At 44.1% G+C, this 10,626-nt stretch overlaps 1 protein-coding gene and 1 long non-coding RNA gene across 5 annotated transcripts in view; one reads left to right on the top strand and one right to left on the bottom strand.

Annotated features, from left to right (window-relative positions):
- Window positions 1–3,674: 3,674 nt before the first annotated feature.
- On the bottom strand, window positions 3,675–10,046 carry LOC105554260. The gene is made up of 3 exons (XR_001008297.1): window positions 9,854–10,046; window positions 6,942–7,243; window positions 3,675–3,768 (listed from the first exon to the last, which is right to left on the bottom strand). It is a non-coding gene; the product is annotated as an uncharacterized LOC105554260 (long non-coding RNA).
- A 44-nt stretch (window positions 10,047–10,090) lies between these two features.
- LMCD1 (LIM and cysteine-rich domains 1) overlaps window positions 10,091–10,626 on the top strand; it is a 78,860-nt gene continuing 78,324 nt past the window's right edge. For 2 of the 4 annotated variants that reach the window (XM_012000640.1, XM_012000643.1), the window contains exon 1: window positions 10,091–10,358. In XM_012000640.1, coding sequence (XP_011856030.1) covers window positions 10,317–10,358 — 42 coding nt within the window. In that variant the 5' untranslated portion in view covers window positions 10,091–10,316. The remainder of the gene's footprint in view (window positions 10,359–10,626) is intronic. The other 2 variants (XM_012000641.1, XM_012000642.1) reach the window with 1 other exon arrangement.

Below are 10,626 nucleotides of genomic sequence, written 5' to 3'. Positions count from 1 at the left end.
GGAAAGAGTTTCTCAGAGAACCAAACATGATAGCTACCTACCTGGCAATTAGAAAATAATTATACAGTACAGCTACCAAGTACCAAACAACTTCTCCATGCCAGGCACTAGCTGCACGCTGTTCGTTTCATCTGTGTGCCAGGACTATGAGGTTGGTAGTATTGCCTCCATTTTATAATAGGTGGATTGAGGATCACGGTAAGTAGCCAACCAGGGATTTGAACCAAATTTGTCTGACTCCAAAGCAGGAACTTCTACCCTCTTACAGGTCATACCAGCCCACTGAGATGGGGGGCGGGGGGCACTGCCCACAAAGTGGAATATAATGGTGGAATCAAACTTAAGCAGAGTACCATAGTGCCTAAAACACAGAGGGGAGAAGAGGAGAAGACCTCTCATGCACATGATCCTAGCTTTCTAATAGATTAACTGTCATCATGCGGGAAAGGGAGAGCCTTTCGAATAGATTCCAGAGGCTGGAAAAGCACAGAAGGGTGACAGCCCCAGGAAAGCAGATGTCAGCCCAAGGTAAAGAAGAACCTTCTAACAGTGAGAGCTGTCCAAAAGTACTTGGAACTGGCTGGTAAAAAAAAAAAAAAGGAAAAAAAAAAGAGCTGCTTGCCATGGAAAGCATCCAAGCAGAGGGAAGCACACCCTGTTGGGATGCTACAAAGTTGGGGGATACGATACCTTTGAGGTTCTGTCCAGCTCCCAGCCCCTCTGTTTGCTTTGGGAAGATGTTTACTAATCCCCCTTGCCTGCACGCAGCTACTCCCTATTGCAGACATGCATGTAAAAGAATCTTTGCAGAATCAGTCTGACAAGACAGTTTCATCTCCCTGGTGATGAAGAAAGCAATATGGGGAACTGTTATTATGAATCCAATTCATGACAAACAAAGAAGAACTAGGTGGACATTAAAAAGGAAGGGAATCTTGGGAGAACTATGGGTGTGACTCTGTGCCAGGCAATGGGTGGGTGCTCTATGCACATCATCTCACTTCAGCTAGATGCCTCCCTCTCGATGCCGGGCTCATCATTTCCATTTAACAGCCAGAACAACCTGGGAGAGAAGTCCATTTGCCTGTGGCCACATAGCTAACAAGTGATGGAGCTAGGGTTCAAACTCAGATATGCCTGACTTGGAAACCCTCACTCTTTCCTCAAAAGTATGCTGCTCAACCCAGTGAGGGGAAGGTGAGACAGGGCACTGAGAGGACAGTAGGCAGGACAGGTAAACTTTGATGAGCAGCAAATGAATAATGAGGCTTCAGCACGGAGTGAGACATAAAGGACTAGGACACTAGGTCAGAGGGACATGATCGGGCAGATAATTTCATCACTGAGGAAGGGTGAGAAACTGGGAGGAAATGGATCAGGGCAGACATCCCCTCCTTCACAATTGAGTCTAATTTTGGCCTTGAGCCCAAGCTACAGAAATTATTTCCAATCACAAATGATGCAGGTTCATAGACAGGAGTTCAGACACAGGTAACATTCAGAAGCATCTTCACCATTTTTTTTCTAGAAAATGACATGATTTCAACATCCCACGGGGCAATGTTGCCAGGTAACATCATGTTTTCCAGAAGGCATTGGAAAATTAAAATGCCAACATGGCAAACAGAATGGAAAATGTGATAATGGGAAAAATGCTAAGGCTTTAATTATACTGATTTTTATCTCCTCTCTGTCTCTTAAGTTCTCCTGGAGAACACAGGTGCTATAAGATTTCCCTCCTCCACTCACTAATTAGAGATCCCCTGATGGGAACATTCCCAATTTTCCCTACTTACTGGTGGGTAGAATGTTATTCTAAACTGGAATGTTATTCTAAATAGGCCACATAATTAGGTTATTGAGGGTCACCTACAATTAGCCCACAGGTGTTAAGTGATGGGTAGGAAGGAAAGGAAGTGGTTTTTATTTCTATCCCAGGTCCCGTAGCACAGCACAGCTTGGCACATAGTAGTTACCCAAGAAGTGGTCACTGGTATTTTAGCTGTGGTTTTGTCCTTTTTCTCAGTGTTAACTTTGAAGTCTGACCCATGTGGGTTCAATTTCAGGCTCTGCAACCAGCTATGTGAGCTTGAAAAAACTACTTAACATCCCCAGGGCTCAGTTTGCTCTTCTGCAAAATGGAGATAAGATCGCCTGACTCAGGAGAGTGTCAGGAGGATGCAGTGAAATTTTGTGTGGCTAGAGCCTGGCAATGTCATGTTGGTGGTAGCTCAGAAACAGCACCTGGTACCAATTATCCTGAGCATGTCCCTCGAAGCTGACAGTTCCCTCTTTGACAGGCTACTGTAAATCCGCAACCCAGCCCCCTGGAAGCTAGTTCACCCCTGCCACTACTCTCCCTTTCCCCCAAGAATCAAAGTGATTCTTAGACTAAGAACTTGAAACTGCTGTATTGCTCCTTAATCCTATACAACACACTTTCTCAGTGAGTCATAGCGACACCTGATTCCCTGAGGGACACGTAGATAATGACAAGGACTTGGTTATATCCCACTGCAAACTCTACCTTTGGGTCAGCAAATTACAGAGATTCAGCTCAGTAAGAAGGTCCAGCTCAGCAAATTGCTCTAGGTTCCCCACTACCTCACACTCACACCTAATCCCCAAAGAATCAAGAGGAGATTAGTGCAACTGGTCCCCCTGGTCCAGGAATCCAGGCCATCAGGGCTCAAACCATACTTTTGCAGACAGCCCCAAATCCACTCCTCACAGCAAGCCCTACTTTTTAGGGGCAATTTTTATTGATAATTATTTTAATGACAATATTTCTCTTGCATCTTCAACTTACAAGTCATTTTTATGTATAGGTATTCCTGACCATAAGAAGTCCGATGGCTCAGGATTAGATTAGCTGAGGGAAAAGCACAACATAGAAAGTGAAGGAAACCACTCACGAGAAGTGTTTGCCCACCTGTCGCCTCATGGCCCAGTGAGAGGCCCTGGTGCTATTTTCCATGACCCCGTGAAAATATTGATGGTGTTGACTGTTGGCATCACTCGTGTTCTTTGTGTTTCTTTAATAAGGCTGTTCCCATACTTGAAGAGGCCACATTTTTAAAGATGAGGAGACCCTGGCACAAGGGACTCAGTGCCTAAAGTCACTGTCAGTGGCTGAGGAAGAACTCAGCAGTCAGTTTCCTTATGACTCAAGAGCAGCCAACAGATCAATCTAGAAGGCTGCTAAATTTTTGTCTTGTCTTCCCAACACCTCAAACTGGTTTTCCTATTCTAATTCATTTCCAAGTCTTCAATTCAATTATTTTAATTAATCCATATACTAATAGACAAAGATAATATAAAAGAAACATACCGGGCAGACTATATCTGAGCAAGCCATCTAAGGCTGCCCTAGGATCATCTCTCAAACTCACTGTTGTGTCTGCGTGGGTTAGTGTTCTGGCTGGAAACACTCAAAGGGGTAGCTGGAGGGAGTTTAATGAAGGGGTTATTTATAAAGGAGAAGGCATGATTCAAGGACTCTCCACTTGTTCCCACAACAGTGGGAAGCAGGGACCACCCCTAGGCCTGAAGAGGCCAAGGGAGAGAGCAGTCACCAGACCAATGGGAGCTGTGGCTTTAGGTAGGGAGGATGCCAACCCCTCCAAAACCCTGCCTAGCCCAACAGGGAGGCAGAGGGAGAACAAATACACCCACCCCTGATCTCCTACCTCAGACTGGCTGAATCCAGTGGAAGACAGCAAAGGAGTTCATGGATGGAGTCCAAGGGTCAACTTCCTGGGCACAGAGCTGAAGGAAGAGGGAAGAGAGTGAATCTGAGGGGCACATGGAAAATATCCAGAATAGTTCCCAAAGGCTGGGGGTCCAGTGTCTCTATCCTTGTCCAGGCTATGTCCTCACCCTGAAACCAGGGGTCTTCTGAGCAATCGCAGGGTAAGTTTGGATTCCAACTAGCGACAAGGCCTGGAACAGCTTACTTAACCCAGCAGAGCTTCAGTCTCTCATCTGCAAGTAGGAATAACACACTTTCCCCTGGGGTTTTAAGGATTAAACTTATAAAGCACTAATGGCACATTGGAAATAAAAGGCATGTGTTCACTTCCTTCCAGCTACCCAGAATGGGGGCCTCTCCAATTCTGCTGCCCGAAACAAAAATGATAGAGGCTTGACCACATCCACACACACCCTCAGAAGATGGATAGGCTAGATGTGTCATTAAATAGTACACTAGTTAACTTAAATGTGTAATATGATTAAATCCTCCAGGACCATAGCTAGAGTCATCTCCTAGATGCTAGAATAAGAGAAAATGCTGCTTTAAAAACGAGATACTCAGCTTATGGCACTTAGTGCCCCAGGAAAGTATAAGAATCAAGAATCAATTAAATGAAACCTTCATTTAAAAATAGGTACCAAGCTTTTTTACTCCAAGAGAATTAAATCTTTAAAACAGAACCAGGAAAGATGGGGATGATAGTGCATTGGTTTTCTATGCTATGCAACAATACCACTAACTTCACAGAGACTCCAAAGTATCTTGTTCAAATCACCCAGCTTGCCCCTGTGATGGAGCTAAACATGCAGATTTTCTGGGACTTAGGCATATGTGCCTTCCACTCCCTTATCAATCTGTCAAAGAAGGGAATGACCCCATTGCACCATCAGGTGGGATGTGTGACTGATGTGCAGAGCAAGTTTATCACTTTCCCCCAGTAAATTTTGACAAATTTGAATTGCCAGATGATGGTCAGTCACATTTTTAGCAGAACCAGGATCAAAATGCAGGGCTCCAGAGTCCTGATCTATTGTTATTTTGTAACAGGCACATTTTCCTTGTGTTTCCACTTCCCTTGTCAAAGACTGCAAGGCAAGACACTGTTTGGGACCAACAATTATGTTCTGTTTTTATCCAGATGTTTTAGCCTTATAGGCAAAAACTTTTCTGGTTCTAAGAGGTCATCCAAAAATCTGGAAAAAATTAGACAGTTATTCTAAAGTGAAAGTTACCATGAAAATGACAGGAAAGAAACCAAAAACCTTAAGTTGTGAATAATTCACATATATATGGTAAAATGATGGTCCACGTTGACACAAATTAATGTAGAAGGTTCTTGTATATTTATATTAGTTAATTCAGATATACTGTGTTCCATGGACCATTTCTGTCTACCGATCCTTAAGTGTTAGTTGTGTTCAATGAATACAATATGTAAAAAAAAATATCCAAATAGGATTTGGTTATAATTTAATTTAACTAGTATACTATTTAATGATATAAACAGAACATACAATTCATGTTTTCACATCGAAATAACTTGGGCCCTGCTTGCTACATTGTAATAGTAAAAACATCATTATGAGCCATGATTATTGGGAATTTATGAAGATGTTGGCATGAAACCAAAAGATCTGGGTTCAAGGTCTTTCTAGTTCTGCCCCTTTCTAGCCTTGTGACTCTGACAAAATCACGTGTGCCTACCAGTGCAGTGTTTAGAACACATGGTAGACCATACTGCACCAATTAATTACCAGTTTTTAATTGCTCAGTTTCTCCGCCTGAGAGTGAGACATTGTGAGTTACTGGCTAGCTTTCCATTAACGCCTTTTGGTGTCCTTGCTCTGAGTAACACAGTAAATCAGACACTGTCATTCCCCTGCTTAAGACTCTCTATAACTGCTCTGCTCAATATGGTAGCCACCATCCAGATGTGGTTGATGGTAGCTAGATGGAAGCCACCAGCCAGAGGTGGTTATTGAGTTATTTGTGACGTGGCTAAACTGAAGACAGATATGCTGTAAGGGTAAAACACACATCAGATTTCAAAGACAAAGCACAAAAAAAAGTGTAAACCATCTCAATAATTTTTATATTAATCACAGGTGGGAATGACAACATTTTAGTTAAATTGAGTTCAATAAAATATATAATAACTATTTCACCTGTTTCTGATTTTTTTAATATGACTATTAGAAATTGTCAAATTACACACATGGCTTGCATTGTGTTCCAGTGGGAAAGCACTGATGTCTAACCTCCCACCACTTTCAGAAGAGAATGTAAACTCCTTAGCATGGTTTATAGGGCCTACATGAGCCAGCTCCTGCATGCCTCACCTGAGGCTCCTCATACCATTCTCCCTGTCCCACCACACTGACCTCATGATCCCTCAGACACACCACACTTGCACTCACCTCAGGGTCTCTCCACTCATGACCCCATCCTCCTGGAATGTTCTCTCTATGGGGACTCTACTCACAGCTGACTCATTCTCCTTCATCAGGGCTTAGTTCACACACCACCTGTTCAGCCAGGCCATCCTGGATCCCCTGATCTAAAACGACTGCATCCAATGAATTTCTCCATTTATTTCCTCCTAGGCACTCACTGCCATCCTTAATTACCTGATCTAAATATCTGTCCACTTGTTTAATGCCTGTTCCCCCCTACACACATTAGAATAGAAGCTATATGAGGGGAGGGGCATTTCCTGTCTTATTCACTGTTGCATCCTCAGCTCATGGCCTAACCCATAGTATTTCCCAATTCAATCTTTGTTTGTTTGTTTAATTAATTCATTCATGAATGGTAAAAAGAATACAAAACTCAGAGTCAAAAATCCCAGTTAGGACAAGACCAGTGAAAATGAGGACAACAGCAGCAGCATCTTAATCCAAGTGCTTCCTGTTTTGCTTATAATTGACCATCTGCAATCATTATGGAAGCAGTGCAGTATAGGTGAAAGGGTGCAATCTGAAGTTAAAAACTCTGAATTTAAATTTCAGCTCTGCCACTTGCCAGCTGTATGACCTTTGATACAGCCCTGGGACTGTTTGGGATTTCGGTTTTCTCTGAGACTGGTTGTCTTGGAGTTCAAGTAAGATTAGGGCTTTGTCAACCAGAGAGCCCCAGAAACAGTTATTAGACCAAGATGTTCTCCAAGGAGAAGGATTCTTTTATTTACCTTGATATCTCTAGCACCTATCAGAGGGCTTGGCTTATGGCACGTACCCCAAAACTCCTTGATAGATGAATGAATGCTTCTAATAAGCCCCAGTGTCAAAAAGCAATGACCCTTGGAGAAATCAGATCTCTACTCTTTCAACTTGGAAAAGATATCCAATTTTCTTCCAAAGAGAGGTGAAGAGGACCTCAGAGCTGGAGTGAGGCTCAGGTGAAATAACTATATTTCCCTCATTCTCCTAAAAAGTCCCAAGTTGTAATAGTCTGTCCAGGTGTCTGGCTAAGTCTCTGAATACAGGTCCCCTGGAACAAGTGGGTCAAGTGTAAGGTTTAAAGTGTCAAAGTCAGAATCCTCAACTGAGGAGACAGCAACTTCTAGCAGAGAGCAGGGATCCCCTCTCTGCCTACAGCAGGTCTTTTTCCAGAAAGGAGGGAATGAGCCACCCCGAGCAGTAGCTCCTGACACTCGCATTCTGAGAAATTCTGAGAAACAGCTGCAATATCTGCCTCCTTAATTGTACCTGGAGCCAAGGGTAAAAATAAGGAAGGGAAGAGACTCTTGTGGTTGGAGCTATTAATAAATAGTGTTAAAGTTAATAAATTAGTATTATTTCATGGAACAATATTTTTTCAAGATGGGGCAAGGAGGGTGGCTGGGAAGGGAGTGGGAAATGACTTCACTGGGCAGGCTTTTGCCTGGTTTGAAAGGGATAAAGCTTGCCTTTGTTATATTCCTGGCTTCTGTTCCCACAGCTCTAAAATATAAAAGCTTCTGACATGACATCCTGATTTAGCACTATTGTTCCTAGGATTTGCTACTGAAAGGACTATTCATGTGGAAACCTCCTCTCCCAAGCCAGGCTTCTGTTGACCACTGTTTATTTACATACTGGTTTAACATGCAGCCCACCTTGGAAGTTTGGACAAACCAGGCCAGGTGTGCCATTGCGCCATCTCTCCCTATTCTTACCTTGCCTGCTTACTGCATGGAGGTAGAGAGTAGAAGGTTACCAGAGGTTGGGAAGTGGTGGGCTGGGGTGTCAGGGAATTAAGAGAGGTTGGTTAATGGGAACAAACACAGTTTGATAATAAGAAAAAGTCTAGTATTCAATAGCACAGTAGGGTGACTATAGTTAACAACAATGAATTGTATACTTCAAAATAGCTAAAAGAGGCTGGGTGTGGTGGCTCACTCCTGTAATTCCAGCACTCTAGGATGTTGAGATAGGAGGATCACTTGAGGTCAGGAGTTCAAGACCAGCCTGGCCAACATGGTGAAACTCTGTCTCTACTAAAAATACAAAAATGAGCCAGGTATGGTGGCTCATGCCTGTAGTCCCAGCTTCTTGGGAAGCCAAGGTGGGAGAATCCCTTGAACCTGGGAGGCGGAGGTTACAGTGAGCCAAGATCGTGCTGCTGCACTCCAGCCTGGGCAACAGCGCAAGACTCTGAAAAAAAAAAAAAAAAAAAAAAAAAGCTAAAAGTGATTCGACATGTCCCTAATACGAGGAAATAATAAATGTTCAAGGTGATGGAAATCCTAAACACCCTGATTTGATCATTACACATTGTAAGCATGTATCAAAATATCATATGTACGATCATTACATATCAATTAAAAAATATATAAAAGCCAGAACCCAACCTCTATTCATTTGCCAAATGTGTACTGAGCCTATATCACATGCTAGGTACTTGAGGATACAGCTGGGAGCAAACAAGGCAAAAATCAATTATAGCAGAAATCTGTGAAAGAAGAAATAGGTCAACCCTCATCTTGGAAAAGAAAAGCCACAAATAGAAAGCCCTTTCCAGGAATGTGTAATAAAAAGTCACAATTCAGGATCCCTGGCCGAGATTTGGGATGACTGGAGACAATGATAAGAACTAAATTGGAGGAGGCTTTCAAGAGGAAAAAGCCTCCAGCAAGAGACAGCCCCCAGAATGGGAACTGCAGCCTCCCCCTCTCAGCAAATCCCTCCCGAACGGTGTACTTCGGAACCACTGTTCAGTCTCTGTGCAACCGAGTTTTATTTTAGCCCACAGGAGCCCTGGTTTCTAGCAGGGGGCACTGCAAAGAGGCGTTACAGGCCGAACCCCTCACAACAGAGACGGCAGTATTCTCTCTAGGATAAAAAGGGCTTGTGTTTAATCCTCTGTCAGGGCAGGGGGAAATGCCTCTGGGAATCCAAGTTTGTGGAACCGGCTCAGCAAAGAGATGTGGCTTTATGGGCAAACAACATGACATAGAGAGAGGAACCTGGCCAATTCTGTCTTACAAGAGTAGTTATGTTATGTGTTGCAAGGACTCCACATTCCATGGATTTGTGAACTCAGATGGAATCTTGTTTGTCCAGGCCTGCATGACCCCATTTATCTAAAAATTACTAACTTACCAGTTTATAGTTTACAATCCTGTGCCCCCCCCCAAGCCCCACCCCATGAGCTCTCTCTGTCTCTTACTCTCAGTCTCTCAGGTTAAAGCCTTGCTCAAGAGTTCAGCTGTGGACCAGTAATTCTCTCTGATTATTTCCTCATCTATCGTCTTAGAGTCATAATAATAATCATACCTGAGATAATATAAGCATACAACAAGACAATATGTCCTTAGGAGCATCTCTAAGATCAGGACAGTGATTTCTTGCTCATGGAATAGAGAGGATTTATGTTAAAGCAAGTTATGAGAAAGCAGTTTAATACTTTACAAATGTTAAGTTAAAAAAATTCATAACTCGCTGAATCTTTTCTCCTCTCTGGGTACTGGAGAACTCGCCCAGGTTTGGGAAAAGTTAGCCAGCTCCTGCAAAACACCTCCTCCCTCGGCCCTCCCCGCGCCCCCTACGACCAGGCAGAAAGGGTGGGAAGGGGAGCACAGCTCAACATTTATTTCTGGATCCAGCTCACTAAAAATACCTCGGCCCTCCTGTTTGATCACTCTCCCTTTTGACCTGAATGGATCGCGGGAGCCGCGCCGTCCGCCCCACCCTCGGCCCGTTGCCCTTTAAAGGAAAAGGGCGTGGGGACGGATTCCTGCCGCTCGAGGGATAGAAGCGAACCGGGCAGTCAGGGGCCGCGGCCATGCTGACGTCAGGGCTGCCAGCGCTCCGCTACGCTAGCGGCCACAGTGCAGAAACCTTCCGTCAGGGACAGCCTCGCGCTGCGATTGGCTGGCCTCGCGCGAGCGCCTGCGCGGAGTGGCTGGCGAGGTTTTAGAGGGAGTCCCGCTCTCCAATTAAAGCGGCCCAGCTGCGCCTGGCTGCGCATAGAGCTCCCTCCCAGGCCCGCGAACTTGGCCATTCAGCAGCCGCTGTCCCCGCTGCGCGCCCTCGCGCCTCTGCCTGAGAAGCCAGGCGCTGTTCCTCCACCCCAGAAGAGGATGGCAAAGGTGGCTAAGGACCTCAACCCAGGAGTTAAAAAGGTGAGCGGAAAGCTGTCTGTATTTACCCAGACTCATTCTTTTTCTTGTTTCCCCTTCCCATCTGTTCTCGGAAACTTCCCAAAAGGTAATGAGAAGGAAACTCTTTAAATTCCAAAACTGCATGGAAAACAAATAGTTGGGGATACATGTTTGAGCTAACAGGCACACACATCCCAAACCCATTGTTGTGTAAAATATTTGCAAAGGGTCTTATGTCTTTGGTGATGCTAGTTCAAATTTAATATTTAATTAAGATGAAACATATATA

The sequence above is a fragment of the Mandrillus leucophaeus genome, unplaced genomic scaffold (assembly GCF_000951045.1).
Source record: "Mandrillus leucophaeus isolate KB7577 unplaced genomic scaffold, Mleu.le_1.0 Scaffold637, whole genome shotgun sequence".
NCBI lineage: Eukaryota > Metazoa > Chordata > Mammalia > Primates > Cercopithecidae > Mandrillus > Mandrillus leucophaeus.
Note: the sequence above shows the minus strand (reverse complement) of the source record. Positions and strands in the feature narration are given on the sequence as shown.